Below are 17,933 nucleotides of genomic sequence, written 5' to 3' on the forward strand. Positions count from 1 at the left end.
CCATTTAAGTACACTACAGGTCTGTTGAATGCTTGATTCTGATTGGCTTATGGTCATTCTTAGGCGCTTGATTATTGTCAGATAAAAGCACAGCTAAAGTAGTTCCGGCAGGTTTAGAGTTGATTCACAGCTACAACAGTCAAGAAACACAACAAAGGCTTTGGAGGAGATGTGGAAGAAAGTAGTGCTGCACACTGGAGCAGTTTAAGGAGTACAAAAACCCGACAAATCAAACCTCTCAAATACAACGTTTTTAACATTGTCTGTAGCACAATCTCATTTACATTTAAAGTGACAGTCACCAAAACAGCACAGTTTACAACCCAGAATCAGAAAAGATTCAGACAGTATCTAAAAGGCAAATAAAAAATAAAGTAGTGATTTCTAAGACTTGTAATTCATTGCGGACAATACAACAAACATTTAATGTGTTCCTCATGGTTTTTATTATTTTTCCCCTAAATAAACACATATTTCAGTTTTGGTTCTTGCAACACGTTTCAAAAAAGGTTGTGGCGAGCAGATTAGGGCAGTAATCAGGTAAACTGGTGAAATGATGTGATGTGTAGCAGGTGATGTCAACAGGTGATTGTAATTATGATCTGGTACAAAAGCAACAGCCAGGAAAGGTCTAGTCCTTAAGGAGCAAAGATGAACAGAGGATTGCCAGTTTACCAAAAAATACATGAAAAATGATTGAAAAGTCTAAAAACCATGTTCCTCAGAGAAAGAGAAGAAGACATTTCAGTGTTCCACAATAAGGATGGCCTGGGACCAGCGTGCAAGACACTCGGGACAGTAGACAGGAGCGTTACTGGCTCCATCAGGCCAGAGCTGCCTTGTGACTGTTTAATTTAGCTGCGACTGTGCGCAAATAGGGTGCTTTCCCACCTACACATTTGTTTTTGGAACCTGTTTTGTTTGCCCAGTTAGCACAGTTTGTTTAGGCATATGTGTATCTCGCAATCGCGATCCGATCTGCGCCAAATCAATTGGTCTGAGATCGCCTGAATAAGGTAGTCTCGGCTCGATTGAAATCTGAACTCTGGAGCGGATCGATTGTAGTGAGAAAGCAAAACGAACTAATGACCCAGGCTATATCACAGTGTATTATGGTTGTATAATAGCAATATATACGAATATATGAAGAGAGAAATATGAGTAGGGCGGTATGTCATGTATAAACCATTAACTTTTAGAGAAAACTTTGGCAGGGCAAGTAAAGATCCGAGCCACTGTCCCGATTGAACTAGTAGAAACCCTGCATATGAACCCTGCATTTGGATAGTTCACATTCAACAGTGCATAACATGATTAAAAGATTCCAGGAATCTGGAGGAATTGACTGGCCTGCCTGCAGTCCTGACCTGTCTCCAATAGAGAATGTGTGGTGCATTTTGAAGCACAAAGCGTGACAACCAAGAGCCCATACTGTTGCCCACCTAAAGACTTGTTTGCAGGAAGAATGGGGCAAAATACTTCCTCAGGTGTCTTCAGTCCCGTCAGTCTTTAGGTGTTGTGAAAAGGAACGGCAGCATTACAAAGTGGTACATGCTTCACTTATACGAGTTTTATTGAATTGTGTTGCAAGAACCAACATTGGAATAGTGTTTATTTAAAGGGCACCTATGGTAAAAAATCTACTTTTCAAGCTGTTTGGACAGATCTGTGTGTTGGTATAGTGTATAGACCGTCATACTGGGGTGATATGAACACACCCAGTCCTTTTTTTTTCAATTTAACTACAAAAAAAAAGGGTCGGCCAATTGGAGCTGTTTTCAAATCGATCGCACCATTACGTAGGTGTGCGATTCCCCCCGCCCACCGAATTGATTGACAGCTGCGCGCATTAACATGTTCCGGTAGTCACGTGTATATGTCAACAAGACCAGGCAGACATACGCAAAGCAACCGGGAATAAAAGCTCTGTTCTGTTCACTAGGATCAGCAATCATCATCAGATGTGATTAAGAGTAAGTTTCACATGTTTAAAGTGTTTTAAAACAGAGTATGTGTGTAATTAATTACAGCGTTTTACTTCAGCTTTACTTCATCAGTTAAGTTAAGGAAGTTAAATCAGGTTTATTTTGTACATTAGCATAACAGATATCCACACAGTACTTGAGGTTAGCCTTAACTAAGCTAAGCGCGCTCTGTCTGTCTGCCTGCCTGCTGCGTGTGTATCTGTGTGTGTAAGTGTGTGTGCGCGCGCGTTAACTTTGTAACGATATTGTCTGTGACTCAATGCAACTTCACAATACTGATTAGTAAAGGTTAGTTCTTACTGTAGTATCTCACAAACGCTACGTGAGACCTTCTTCCTTTAAGTCTGTCTGTTGTCTGACGCAGCTGAGGGAGGAGGCATGTAGAAACAGTAGGCGGGAAAAACTCGTCTTAAAGGTGCAGTACGACAAAACCACCCCCTGCTGGAAATCAGTATAAAACAGCATCTTGTAAAAGGTATAATGAAAAATCTGATGGGTATTTTGATCTGAAACTTTATATACACATTCTAGAGACGCAAAAGACTTAATTAAATCTGAAAAAGGGGTAACCTAGGTGCCCTTTAAAATAAAACTGATGAGGAACACATTAAATAATGTTGGTTGGATCGTCTGCTATGAAATACAAGTCAAAGTGCATGTAGAAATCACCACTCTGGTTTTTTATTCGTTTTCCACACTGTCCTAACTTTTCTGATTTGGAGTTGTAAATCAATGTCTAAAAAGGGATAGTTTTGAAGAGTTTTTTTGTGTTGAAACTTCACACACACTCTAGGAAAATCAGAGTCTTATTTTACATCTTGTAAAAAGGGCAGAATAGGTGACCTTTGCTAAACTTTCTGTGACTCCAGTCTGTGGTTGAGTTATTAGAAAGAATTGCACCACCTCAGGTTGAAATGCAGCGTGTGTGTTGTGGTGTATCCTGCAGTTGTGCTGAACGCGTCTCTCTTGTTCTTCAGGTCAGTGTATCTCACGCTTCACTAACAGGAAAGTTCCCTACTGTGTGAAGTTCAACCCAGACGAGGACAAGCAAAACCTCCTTGTTGCAGGAATGTCAGACAAGAAGATCGTCCAGGTATGAACCCAAGGGTCCGTTCTTCGTACTTGGATTACTCAGTTAGCTGGATTTGGATATTGACGATTTGACACGATCCAGGATCGTTTCGTTCTTCAAAGCTGATCCGAGAGTTGTTGTCATAGCAACAGTTCTGCTAGGTCAAACCTGATCGGGAGCAGGCTCAATTCATATAAACAGGATTAGATCGGCTCAGTTCAAGCAAATATAATACAGAAAGTATGTTCTGAATTCTGATATTTTCTTACAGTAGTAGTTATATACACTTGGGAAAATGGTACATATTTTTTTAACTATATATATATAAAGTTATAGTCATTAATAAAATAAATAAAGTTATACATATTATTAAAACGTATGCAATCTGCACCATCGAAATGAAAGTACAGACTGTCACCTTGTGGTGCAAAGAGAAAACTTATTGATATGAACTTTTTAGATCGCTTTAGTACAAATTGTGTATAATAGAAATGCAGAATATGTGACTTATTTTAAAGCAATAATACATTTATGCTGTCATAAACATTTTTTGATAGTTAATAGTGATTTGAAGCTTCACAAAAGTTGCAGACGCCTTTACCAATATCAAAATGCTTTTGTAAACAACCAGTTATTCTTTACACCGATTAAAAAACGGCTACAATAATATAGACAATATTTTCTAAATTTAGAACTAAATACACTGATTTGCACTGAAATACATGATGAATACTCTTGACACAAGAAAGTGTAAAGCCTGCAGCTCACAACAAATGTGGAAGGTTATTGCGTGTCATATTTAACAAACCGTTTACTGCTAATTTGACGTAATTTTGCTCACATGGATAATTGAATATTAATCAGATGATGTCATTACGCTGCTGTGCCGTCAGCCAATCGTTGCATTGCTGATCATGATTTCGAGGATCGATAGATCTGTCCTTCACAACACACGCAGCGATCTCAGATCAGTTTATCCAGACATTCTAATCTGATTCGCAAACTTGTTTGAAGATCCAAATTAGAGAGAGATCAGATATCAAGATTAAAAGATCCAGGATCTGCCAAATCATCTTAAATCATTTAAGCGAGGTACAAAGAACGGACCCCAAGTGTCAGTGTTGTCATTGTTGTTGTTACAGTTATTATCAAATCATGATGCATGTAGTTTACATTTACTCATTTAGCAGACACCTTTTCTCCCAAACTGACTTTTAAACACTGCTAGAGACATGTAAACACTGCAATCAAGATATTATGGTGGTGTAGGACTTTGTGCATTTTGTTACAGGATAATTCACACACACACACACACACACACGGCTGTTTGTCAATATTCTTTGCACCGACCGAGTCAGTAAAGCACACCTGCCAACACTCCCGTATTCAGACCAATCTCCCACCACCCTCTCCTTATGTTTTTTTACATGGAAAACTCCTGTAACTTCACCTCCGCTAACCAACCAGCCCCCCGTTCCCCAGCTTTTTGGTAAAGTCTGTAACATCCTCGGGTCACCAGCTGCCTGGGTACATAGTTACTAAGCCTTATCCAGACACCTCACCCCCGACAATTTGGCTTTGTGTGTGTTTGTCAGTGGGACATTCGCTCTGGTGAAGTGGTCCAGGAGTACGACAGGCATCTGGGTGCTGTGAACACGATCACCTTCGTGGATGAGAACCGCCGCTTCGTCAGCACCTCCGACGACAAGAGTCTGCGCGTCTGGGAGTGGTGAGAGATTCATTTACGTTTAGCCATTTAGCAGAGGCTTTTGTTTAAAGCGACTTACAGTTAAGGAGGCGTTCAGAGATTCTCCAAGAAGAGGCAATCCACACTAGAGCTGAAGATCTTTGCCAAACCTGTCGGGTGGGTTTGGGTTTGATTTCTATCATTTTAGACGGGGTCGGGCCGGGCCTGCACGGTAAATGAACAGTCATGTGATGCATTTCGATTAGCGCAAGAAAGTAATCAAATCATTTGTTACAACATTAAAACCCATACCTGCAAAGGTGAAACAAATGATGACTGAGAAGTCCAAAAGAGCGAATTTTGACGGCGGTCAAGCCAGTCGCCAGTTCAGAAAGAAATTTCGGCGGTCGCTCATACACTGTGTATTACGGTAGAGCTCTAAACAGCAAGCTGACAGGTAAAATTACGAGGTCACTCGCTACACTGAAACTGCTGTCATGGAAAATTAAATGGATGTTCCTGACTGGTAGAAGATGAACAAACAATCCAACTCAAAGCTTGCAAAATCAGCCAGATCAGAACTCTGCATCTCGACCTGTAGCCGCAGCAGTGAAAGGGTGTTCGATGCTGCTGGACGCACTATTCTGAGCGCAGGACTGTGCTAAAGCCATTTACAGATGATTCAATAATGTTCCTCCACAAAAACACATATCCTAATAGTGAGTAAAGGGTTTTTAAATTAAAGTAGATATTAATTAAACCATATAATCATAATGTAGTCAGAGTGTACAGGCTAATGTTGACATTAAGCTATTATTATAATATTCAGCTTCACCGTCGCCTTAAGGCTGGATTGTGAAGAGAAGTGGCGAAACAAATCCTGCAGAGTCTTTATCTTACTTTCGTTATTACTAAAAACCGTCATAATTTAGAATTTATTTTAATTTGATTTGTTAGGAAAGACTTTTTATTGGTGTGTTGGCCAATTTAAAGGCTAAGTGTATGTACCTAGCCCTGTTTAGAGTGCTGAGATGTTACGATGTTACAGAGGACTTATTTTATTTCTTTGTTCCAACTTCCAACTGGCCTATAGTCTACGAATAGATTATGTTAAAACGCATATAAATGACTCTTTCTTGAAAAAAAAGGCAAGAGAGCTGCGTGCATGTGCACATTTGAATAATGTCGTGCTGTAAACGGGTTCGGGCTTTTAAAAAGCTGTCAATCAAAATGTACCTGTCAGGTTCGGCCGAATTCTGTCGGGCTCGGGCCCCCTAATTTTTATGGCCCGATTACAGCTCTAATCCACACAACACAAGTGCTGATTATAAGGGAGAAAGAAGGACATCTGGATTATTATTAATGAGTCATTGTAAATATACTGATTATTATTATTTACTTTTACTGTTTTGTCCTAAAATCTGGATTGACAAGATTTTTTTATTATTTAAATTTTTTATTTGTATTTTTATTTGTCTTATTTTATTATGTTTTTATATATTTTTTGCTACTACTATTACTATTTACTGTCTGCTATGTTTATATATATATATATATATATATATATATATATATATATCAGTGTTTCGTCTGATTTTTTTTTCCAGCTGTGGCGGCAGGCCTTTTTTTTTTTTTTTTTTTTAGAAAGATCTACATGTGGCGTTATTTCAATGACAAATATCGTGAGCGCATTATTAGAAGTCGAGATCGCATTTATGTAATAGCCTACGAGCATGCGGATTTCTTTGCTTGCGCGCTGATTTCCTCTGCTCGTGCACAAAACTTCTTACACGCCCCCTTAAATATAAGCTGCTTCAAGAGCGTGCAGCTCTTCTTGTGCGCTCTCAAATAAATGCTGCTGAGTGCAATTTAGTGCGTTTATGTAGCGAGTATGTCTCCAGCATTTATTAGATTTGCTAGGAATATTTATGAACGTCTCTAATAGCCCTACAGAGCGGCATTAATGCGTCCTAAAGTAAAGTGAAACGGCTATACGTCGTGTTTGCTGGCCTCATGCATCACGCACATGTCAGTCAGTCAGCATGTAACCTTAAAGGGTTAAACAAATTACGCACAGCAGTACTACGGTTACTGAAAAGTTCACTCTGTTATAATTCACTTACCCTTTAATAATTTTGGTGCGATTATCACCCAACATTAAAAAAAATAAAATGTTTTGAATGAGAAGCTGTAATGTAGCCGTGGCGTAATGAATTTTGCTGTGGCGCCCTACCATGGAAGAATGAATGTAGCGGAAACCATGCATATATATATATATATATACATACATACACACACACACACACACACACACACACACGTTTATATATGTATTCCCTACAGATATTGGTTGTATTAATGACGTTCCTCGAGCAGGATCTGATTTGTCTGAAGATGCTTGAAATGCTGTTGTTTTTCTCAGGGATATTCCTGTGGACTTTAAGTACATCGCCGAGCCCAGTATGCACTCCATGCCTGCAGTCACTCTGTCGCCCAATGGTGAGTGTCGTCTGATCGCATCACCAGTAACCTTCATTAGGAATTTAACATCTACGAATTATATTTAACTGACACTGAAGGTTCACCTCCAGGACAATTAAACTTTTTCTAAATGCAATGTAAAGGGTTAATCTGCAAGATGTTAGCCATAAATTTACTCAAATCAGTGTTCAATTAATAAACTTATTTGTACTTGTATTTATTTATTTTTTAATAATTTGTCAATTCCTCCCTTTGACCAATAACCTTCATCAATGCAATAATTTACACAAAAATAATTTTAGCATCAAACTAATAATGTTTATGTTTAAGATGATGTGTGATGCATGTAGTCGTGGTTTAAATGACATCAAAATAATAATGATAATAATAATAATAAACATCTTCGTAGCTATGTTATTTAATTTAAATGCATTTTAAATGATTTACTATTCATTGATTTGCATAATGGCTAGCACTTTATAATCACTACACACTATGAATCATTTATTAAGCATTAGCAAATAGTAAATTCATTATGCGTTAAGAATTAACTCTACAGAAAATAAACGACTTCATTAATTTCTATTCATTTGAAGATACACAAATGAAACCGTATCAAGTGAAAAATAAATCTTTGCAGTCCAATGTAAAATAAAATACTGTGCAGTTTAAACATCGCTATATAACATTGAAATGTTGCATCATAATATTGTTACATTTTTGAATTGTTATTGTTAGCACTCCTGTTATTCGGCAATGTTTAAAGTTTACAGTAATTTTTTTTTTTTTTTAGATGAGATTGCAAAGATTTATTGTTGATATTGATTTTTTAATTGTCATTTTTAAGGGATTTATAAAGCCTAAATAGTCCTCACTTTTAGATTAGGTCACAAAAATGGAGTTAATGAAGCGTTTATTAACCTGCATAGTAACCTTTACTATATGCCTGAATAATAAGACATATAAATGTTGATTTCAATAGTTTATTAATCATTTACAAACTCATTCTGAATGATCCTAAAACCCTCAGCTACTCTTAAATACAACTGGTTTGTACATAATGCAATACTTAATTTAGTAATGAAAAATAAATCATTAACAAAGTATGAAATTACAACTATTAAGCACATTTATTTGTCAAGAATACAGCATTTAAATCTGTATTTATAAACATAAACTAACTAGCTTACTTTCATCTACTAATGTAGAGTTCATATTTAACAGATGATGAATGAACTATTTTCTAATGCTTAATAAATGATTCGTTGTTATAAAGTTACAGTTTTATTTAGTTTTTTTTACATGTTTAGCAGTTATACGAGCAATATCACATAAGTAGCAGTGTGCTATGGCTGTATATCAGCACTGGTGGGAGGCGTGTGTTGGCACAAGGCCGCAAGCCGAGTGCCTTAGCGCGCCACCAGTGTTGATATACAGCCATATCGCACTGCTACCAGTGTGATATTGCATTTATACAACAGTTCGACTGCACAATCTCGTACATAAAAAAGAAAATCAAACACAGAGAGTCTGAAACTCTTTTGTATTAGGAACTACTTTCTTCCACCATTCATTCACATCTGCAGCTGACTTCAGAACAAAAGAAACCATTAAAAATTCACCAACGTCACTTTGGAGCTAGTGTTTGAATGATTCTCTATAGCGTAATGTAAAGCGGCGCTTCTGGTGTGTGACCCCCTTAAGGTGATTACAAAACAGCAAAATTTGCTCACATTTTAAGATTATAAGGCTGAACGTGACGTGAAATGCCATCCGTCTACAGAGATTTCTCACCAGACTGCTGTTGTGTTTGCGATAAGGAGGGACAAGGCTGAATCCAGCTTCTTATTCGCAGCTTCTTATTGACTCTATCCGGTCCACCTTAAAAACCACGAGGCTTTCGTTTTTCAGCTTTTTATTCGCACTTAGGAGGACACACTTGGCAAGGGCTTATTATGCGGTTCTGGCGCCATCTTGTGGATAGAAAACGTCAACCGTCTTAGGCCGCCGACGAGCTCTTTAGAAATTGTAAATATTTTAAAATAGGCACTATTCTTACAAATAAACTGCATAGTTGCATTCTAAACAACTACATTCTCCACTAAAAAAGCCTCCAAAGTATATTTTGCTGTGTAACAGCTGTAATATTCGTCAAACTGTAGTGTCTGCTTTTTGCTGGCTGTATGTGGGCGAAGTAATACACAAAGGGTAAAGAGGCTGTATGTATGCTGATATTGCTTAAACATATCACGGCTATCAGCCAATCAGATTCGAGATCCAGACAGAACTGCTGTATAAAGGTATATATTTGTGTATTTCATTTTAAAATGCTTTATTTTAATAAACGGGAATTAAATAACTTTAAATATGTCTGTTTATTTTTAGCCAGTTTAAATGATTATTTATTTATTTGAAGATGCTTTTATTGTTGGAACACAATTTAACACAAATTAATTTCTCAATTTTGAAAAGGGATGATCCTGTCGTGTTTGTTTTTGTGTGCATGTGTTTGCGTGAGTGCTGCTCATCTGTATCTGTGTACATCTGTTTATGCGTGTGTAATCTCCTCAGGGAAGTGGTTGGCCTGTCAGTCGATGGATAATCAGATCCTGATTTTCGGAGCTCAGAATCGATTCCGTCTGAACAAGAAGAAGATCTTCAAGGGCCACATGGTGGCGGGATACGCCTGTCAGGTGGACTTCAGCCCGGATATGAGGTCAGTCAAACTGCTGTGCTCAGATCAGCTGCTCTCAATTAGGTCCTATGGTCTATAGACACTCGCACCTGTAGAGGGACCTCAGGTTTTAGAATTAACAATTGTTTTAAAATTAAGCAACACTGAATTATTATATATATATATATATATATATATATATATATATATGATGGTTATATTTTGACCAATGTACTTACATTTATTTTGCTATGCTTAAAAAGAGAGATAGAAAGGTAGTTAAGGGCTGCACAACCTTAAAAAAATACATTTAATTACATAATATTTTCTCCAAAAAATAGCTTTTTTTATAATGCAGATTGTATTTTTTGTTTTATTTTTTTTTTTTCAATAAAAGCCCTAGGTTTGATGTGCTAACAATTTGTCCTCAATTATAATATTAAGAGTGGTAGTAATAAAAATATTGTCAATAATAATTTTGATAGAAATATTAATATAAATATCTTTTCTGAATATCTTGTATTTTTTCTACTACTACTACTAATAATAATAATAATATACACACTTACCAGCCAACCACTTTATTAGGTACACCTTACTAGTACTGGGTTGCACCCCCTTTTCCCTTCAGAACTGCTTTAATCCTTCATGGCAGAGATTCAACAAGCAACTGGAAATATTCCTCAGAGATTTTGCTCCATATTGACATGATAGCATCACACAGTTGCTGCAGATTTGCACATCCATGATGCCAATCTCCCGTTCCACCACATCCCAAAGCTGCTCTATTGGATTGAGCTCTGGTGACTGTGGAGGCCATTTGAGTACAGTGAACTCATCGTCATGTTCAAGAAACCAGTCTGAGATGATTCACACTTTATGACATGGTGTTATCCTGCTGGAAGTAGCCATCAGAAGATGGAGACACTGTGCTCATAAAGGGATGGACATGGTCAGCAGCAATACTCGGGTATTGGCAGGATGGATCCATGCTTTCAAGTTGATGATGCCAAATTCTGAGCCGAGCATCTGAATGTGTCAGCAGAAATGGAGACTCATCAGAGCAGGCAACGTTTCTCCAATCTTCTATTGTCCAGTTTTGGTGAGCCTGTGTAAATTGTAGCCTCAGTTTCCTGTTCTTAGCTTACAGGAGCGGCCTGTTCTTGCCTTTCTATCAGCTGGAACCGGTCTGGCCATTCTCCTCTGACCTCTGGCATCAACAAAGCATTTGTGCCCACAGAACTGCCGCTCACTGGATATTACCTCTTTGTCGGAGCATTCTCTGTAAACCCTAGAGATGGTTGTGCGTGAAAATCCCAGTAGATCAGCAGTTTCTGAAATACTCAGAGCAGCCCGTCTGGCAGCAACAACCATGCCACGTTCAAAGTCTCTTAAATCCCCTTTCTTCCCCATTCTGATGCTCGCTTTGAACGGCAGCAGATCGTCTTAACCATGTCTACATGCCTAAATGCATTGAGTTGTTGCGATGTGATTGGCTGATTAGACATTTGCGTTAACGAGCAGTTGGACAGGTGTACCTAATAAAGGCAACTTTTATTTGTGATACAATTAATCATGGTTAATCTCCGCCCGGCACTAATTTTCCTCTGTGTGTTTTGTCCTCTGTTAAATGTTTTGCAGTTATGTGGTTTCGGGAGACGCTGACGGGAAGCTGAACATCTGGGACTGGAAGACGACTAAACTCTACCACCGCATTAAAGCGCACGATAAAGTGTGTATCAGCGCGCTCTGGCATCCGCACGAGACCTCCAAGGTGATCACCTGCGGGTGGGACGGACAGATCAAACTGTGGGACTAAACTGACGGAGAACAGACCAACATCCATCACTGCCCTCAGTCTGAGCTCCTGACACTGGTGTGAGATTATTATGGGCTGGCATCCAGTCCTCACACACACACACACACACACACACACACTCGCACAGAGACTTTATACTCACTCTTTGTGTTTTTAATGATGAAACTGTTACTCCAGTGTCTCCCATTTTTGTCTTTTTGAACATAATAAATTTCTCTCGTTTACATCTGTGTTTCAGCTGCTGCTTTTATTTATTTATATATTTACAGCTGAAGTCTGAATTATTAGCCCTAGGGGTGTAAAGGATCACGGTTGATCTGTGATTCGTACAACCCAAGGTTCGGGATGCACGTGACCCACAGATTAATACATTTTCTTTCCGGGTAAATTAATCCTAAATTTGTAAGTATCACAGAGATATGGCCACTCGCATCATTTAAATCACATGTATGAAAGCATTAAGGCTTTCCTGAAAAATATAATGATGGTGGAAGAAGTTGTGGTGGGTTATTGGGGATGTGCTGGGTTTCTTAAAGGTTATTAAAGGTGTTTTCTGTCTCATTTAGCCTGCATTAATGCCATTCGCACCGTACCATTCACGCATATCATGCCACAGGATGTCTATTCGAACGTTTGCATTGACTTATCATGTAAATCACTCGCGCTTGACATGCCTTCCGCATCTGGTGTGAACACAGCATAAGCTGCACGATTAATCATTGAAAGATCGGGATCTCAACACCCACGCAACATCTTTAGTGTTTTGAGTTAGTTATGAAGTTACAAACAGTCAAATAACACAGAAGCACTGGGAGAACAGTTTATAGTTGAGATAACGCCACTGATGTTTATGGTAATGATTAAAATCACCATAATATGCATTTAACGACGCTCAAAACTGAAAGTTGTTGGCAGCAATTACATTATTTAAACAGTAGGTGGCGACAACCAGCTGTCTAAAATACACTGAATAATTCTTCAGAAATGATCATTCAGCAATGAAACATGAAGATTTAGGAGCGAATAACTGAATCATTTATTGAACATGAGACTAAAATAAATATGGGTTATACAGATGATGATGTTAGATTTCTACATTTAGCGTTATCAGCAACAGTAGTAGGAAGAGTGAATTCTTCACAGCACTGAATAACTTACTATTTATTTTGTATTCAGCTGATTCTTTCATTTTATTTTGAATATTTTTATATATATATTTTTGTAATAAATGGGCAGCAAATGACATTTGTCTCCTCTTTGTGGCTAATCTGAAAAACGGTCCGATCTGTGACTAAAATACCTTAATGTGATCTGAACAGGGATATTTGTGGTCTGTTACACCACTAATAAACCCGCTTTGTTTATTTCTCCAATATCTGAAGCGCATTTCTAAACAAATTTCGAATAACTGATTTATTTTATCTTTGTCATGATGACAGTGCGTAATATTGGTAAGATTCTAGTATTCAGCCTTAAGTGACATTTATGGCCCATTTCCACTGACTGGTGCAGTACGGTACAGGTCACCTTTATCAGGCTTGCGTTTCCACCCCCTATCGCCGATCCATCTTGCAGTGTAAACAAAACAGTGACGAACCAGGGACAGGGAACAGGGACTGTTAAAACACTACAGCGACTGTTAAAACACTACAGGGACTGTTGAAACACTACAGGGACTGTTAAAACACTACAGGGACTGTTGAAACACTACAGGGACTGTTAAAACACTACAGGGACTGTTAAAACACTACAGGGACTGTTAAAACACTACAGGGGCCGTTAAAACACTACAGGGACTGTTGAAACACTACAGGGGCCGTTAAAACACTACAGGGACTGTTGAAACACTACAGGGGCCGTTAAAACACTACAGGGACTGTTAAAACACTACAGGGACTGTTAAAACACTACAGGGACTGTTAAAACACTACAGGGAACCACTACAGGGACTGTTAAAACATCACAGGGACTGTTGAAACACTACAGGGGCCGTTAAAACACTACAGGGACTGTTAAAACACTACAGGGACTGTTAAAACACTACAGGGACTGTTAAAACACTACAGGGGCCGTTAAAACACTACAGGGACTGTTGAAACACTACAGGGGCCGTTAAAACGCTACAGGGACTGTTAAAACACTACAGGGACTGTTAAAACATTACAGGGACTGTTAAAACACTACAGGGACTGTTAAAACATTACAGGGACTGTTAAACACTACAGGGGCCGTTAAAACATTACAGGGACCGTTGAAACACTACAGGGACTGTTAAAACATTACAGGGACTGTTAAAACATTACAGGGACTGTTAAAACATTACAGGGACTGTTAAACACTACAGGGACTGTTAAAACATTACAGGGACTGTTAAAACATTACAGGGACTGTTAAAACACTACAGGGACTGTTAAAACACTACAGGGACTGTTAAAACACTACAGCGACTGTTAAAACACTACAGGGACTGTTGAAACACTACAGGGACTGTTAAAACACTACAGGGGCCGTTAAAACACTACAGGGACTGTTGAAACACTACAGGGGCCGTTAAAACACTACAGGGACTGTTGAAACACTACAGGGGCCGTTAAAACACTACAGGGACTGTTAAAACACTACAGGGGCCGTTAAAACACTACAGGGACTGTTGAAACACTACAGGGGCCGTTAAAACACTACAGGGACTGTTAAAACACTACAGGGGCCGTTAAACCACTACAGGGACTGTTAAAACATTACAGGGGCCGTTAAAACATTACAGGGACTGTTGAAACACTACAGGGACTGTTAAAACACTACAGGGACTGTTAAAACACTACAGGGACTGTTAAAACACTACAGGGACTGTTAAAACACTACAGGGACAGTTAAAACACTACAGGGACTGTTAAAACACTACAGGGACTGTTAAAACACTACAGGGACTGTTAAAACACTACAGGGACTGTTAAAACACTAAAGGGACTGTTAAAACATTACAGGGACTGTTAAAACACTACAGGGACCGTTAAAACACTACAGGGACTGTTAAAACGCTACAGGGACTGTTAAAACATTACAGGGGTTGTTAAAACACTACAGGGGCCGTTAAAACACTACAGGGACTGTTAAAACACTACAGGGGTTGTTAAAACACTACAGGGACTGTTAAAACACTACAGGGACTGTTAAAACACTACAGGGACTGTTAAAACATTACAGGGGTTGTTAAAACACTACAGGGACTGTTAAAACACTACAGGGACTGTTAAAACACTACAGGGACTGTTAAAACACTAAAGGGACTGTTAAAACATTACAGGGGTTGTTAAAACACTACAGGGACTGTTGAAACATTACAGGGACTGTTGAAACATTACAGGGACTGTTTTGTGAACCAGTGAGTGATGTTCCCAGAACATTCGTAGAACCAAAAAGTAACAATCTGGGAATGCGGCTGGAAGGGCATCTGCTGTGTGAAACATGCCACAGTAGTTGGTGGTTCATTCTGCAGTGGTGACCCCTGATAAATCAGAGACTAATCCAATAGAAAATAAATAAATGAGAGAATGAATGACATCTGGGAATGTAAATTAGTAGTAGATGGTGCAGGTTTGAGGAATGACGGTGAGTAGTGTTCATATTTCACACAAAGCTCCTCTTTTTAACATGATATTTTTCTCCCCCTGAAAGTATTTTTTAATTAAATGTCTGTCTCTCAGCTTCCTGACTCTTTTCCAAGCTCCAGGAGTCCTCCAGGAATCTCTGTATGGGTGAAGAATCATCAGATAATGAAGACAGAGGAGAAAAAGCTGCTGTCTCACAGAGAGGTTTTGTTCTTGTTATTATATTCTTCAGGAATTCAGTGTGCTCGACTCTGTTTTCAGTATATTTATTTTCTGTTTTCAGGATGTTTACATAATTTTGGCCAGACAGAAGAAGTTCAGCCATTACCATTCTGAAAGTTCTGTTAAAAATGTACTGTAATAAAAACATTAATATAAAATAATCCTGTGCTGGCGGCACAATGGTTTAGTGCTTAGCACTGTGGCCTCACAGCAAAAAAAAAATGCTGGTTCAAGTCCCAGCTGGGTCAGTTGGTGTTTCTGTGTGGAGTTTGCATGTTCTCCCCGTGTCGGCATGGGTTTCCTCCAGGTGCTCCGATTTCCCCCACAATTCCAAACACATGCGGTACAGGGGAATTGATTAACTAAATTACACAGCTCGCTGTTTTAGTGGCGTGTTGCTACACACGAAAATTAGTTTCGGCTTTTCACCCAACGTAACAAGGGAGCAGAGCCAAGAGCTCCCCCACTCTGTGTTTGCAACAGACGGGCAGACTTAGACGGAGCAGGAGTGAGAGGATCAGCATTTAGCAGTACATGTACGATTCGGACACAGATCAAGCAGAGAGTACACAATCAGTGTCTTTCTATAGTTTTACAGACAACTGTGTGCTAGTTTAAAGTGCCGAGCTTGTACACCGAGACTAATAACCACGCACACTGAATTAACTTTGACTGAGGCACCGGATGCGCTGAGACACGGCACACCAGACACTCTCTATGGCGCGGCAGAAACATGAAGTGTCCCGAATTGTCGCGCCACACATTTTAGAACTCCAAACACAGGTCTCCATCAGGGTAAACACAATGGCACAAAGCCCAGCCGCCGGGTTGAAGCGCCATTGTGTGTACCCTGACAGAAACCCATGCCCAGAACTCCAAAATGCATGGTGCTGCGTCAGCATCTCGCCACGCAAAGCAGAGCTTCTGGTGCGACTTGCAGGCAAGTTTGTTATTTTATTTTTAATGGAGTACCGCACACATGACGCAACACACTTGCACTTTTTCTCGAGTGAGAGCTTCTGTGACCTCGAGAAATGCAAACGCTGAAGTTTAAGGTAGACGCAATAAAAAGTACACGTTTGCAAACCTACCTAAAGATACAAGCAATAATTCCGATTAGAGCGATAATCTGATTAATGTTGATCTTGTGTTGAGCCCAAAGATCCTTTCATCTAAAAATAGAGCAAGGGTGTTCCTTTAGTGATTTTAATTTGACTCTCGCTGAAAATGGCGGATGTGAAACAACAAACTGAGGATATAATGACGTGCCTGTCAATCAATATTGGTGGGCGGAGGGACCGCACTTCTATGTCTAGTTGCGGTCGCTCTGAAAACCGCTCCAATTGGTCCACCGTTTTTATGTTGTTCAATTTAAAAAAGGACTGTGTGTTTATATCACCCCGATACGATGGTCTATACCAGTGTTTCTCAACTGGTGGGTCCGGGTCGCGGGAACATTTTCAGTGGGTCGCGGAGTGTGTGATCAAAAAAACAACAAAAGTTTAATATTTAACTTATTTTGCTTATATCGGACTTTTATTTTGAAATGCGCGTTCCGAAGCTTGCTAATGGGACTTTTCATTTGCCAGGAACCTGGGTTAAGCGCTTTTGACGAACTGCAATGCAAAAACCGGCGCGTTTAAGGTCTGTTTTCTTTAAAAATCAGTGATCTCAACTGGCTGAGTGATATCCGATATAAAGTGGGTCTCAGATTGTACAAGAAGCCCTGCATTACATTACATTTCCCCCCACCATGTCTTTTTACCCCAGTATATTTAATGGAGCTTCTGCGCTAGCCTGCTGATTCTGACGGGCGTGTGCGAGTAAACAGCTTTTTTTCTAGTTTTACGCTTGAGCAACTAATCTAATGCCAAAGTTTATTTAACTGAATGTATTTTAATGACATTACAACATCAATGCTGTAAAAGGAACCGTATAAAATGGGGAAAAAAGTTCACAACAGGTCACCAAAAGTTTATCAGTATGGGAACAACACTAACGTTAAAGGGCCATGAAACCCCCTCGTTTCAGCAGTGTGTTTTACACCTCTACTTTTGAAAATGCAGAAAAGTGGGCGTGTCCAGCTCTGTTTAGGGGGAGTGTCGGAGGAAGAAAAGAGGCTTGGTGTGGGAGTGTCTATTTGAGCACGCTGAATTTCAGAGTCAAAACACACACCCACAGCGGACAATGTGACTGTGTTTACATGGACATCTGTAGTTTAATTATTTGCCAAATTATTAAATGTTGGACTTTAACTGCAGTTTGGCTCTTTCATTCAGGGAATTCATTAATGTCCCTCGCGACAAACGAGATATTTGATTCGAGGCGCTGCTCTAAGCGTGTATTTTTCATGCAATGTTTGATACCGCATGGTGAATGAGAAAA

The 17,933-nt window shown here is 39.2% G+C and overlaps 2 protein-coding genes and 1 long non-coding RNA gene across 6 annotated transcripts in view; 1 reads left to right on the forward strand and 2 right to left on the reverse strand.

Annotated features, from left to right (window-relative positions):
- cdc40 (cell division cycle 40 homolog (S. cerevisiae)) overlaps positions 1-11,943 on the forward strand; it is a 33,591-nt gene extending 21,648 nt beyond the window's left edge. Inside the window, 5 exon segments of the mRNA NM_001009990.1 lie at positions 2,963-3,078; positions 4,653-4,786; positions 7,167-7,243; positions 9,797-9,941; positions 11,541-11,943. Coding sequence (NP_001009990.1) covers positions 2,963-3,078; positions 4,653-4,786; positions 7,167-7,243; positions 9,797-9,941; positions 11,541-11,718 — 650 coding nt within the window. The 3' untranslated portion in view covers positions 11,719-11,943.
- A 2,414-nt stretch (positions 11,944-14,357) lies between these two features.
- LOC147839505 (uncharacterized) overlaps positions 14,358-17,933 on the reverse strand; it is a 109,741-nt gene continuing 106,165 nt past the window's right edge. Inside the window, exons 2-4 of the long non-coding RNA XR_015519125.2 lie at positions 16,521-17,594; positions 14,938-15,711; positions 14,358-14,876 (exon numbers count right to left, since the gene is read on the reverse strand). This is a non-coding gene — a long non-coding RNA (uncharacterized LOC147839505). The remainder of the gene's footprint in view (positions 14,877-14,937; positions 15,712-16,520; positions 17,595-17,933) is intronic.
- The window catches only part of mettl24 (methyltransferase like 24), a 35,590-nt gene continuing 33,233 nt past the window's right edge, over positions 15,577-17,933 (reverse strand). For all 4 annotated transcript variants that reach the window (XM_087298928.1, XM_087298925.1, XM_087298927.1 and 1 more), the window contains one exon: positions 15,577-17,543. The gene's annotated coding sequence lies outside the window, so the exon portion shown is untranslated. The remainder of the gene's footprint in view (positions 17,544-17,933) is intronic.

The sequence above is a fragment of the Danio rerio genome, chromosome 20, assembly GCF_052040795.2.
Source record: "Danio rerio strain M-AB ecotype USA chromosome 20, GRCz13ab, whole genome shotgun sequence".
NCBI lineage: Eukaryota > Metazoa > Chordata > Actinopteri > Cypriniformes > Danionidae > Danio > Danio rerio.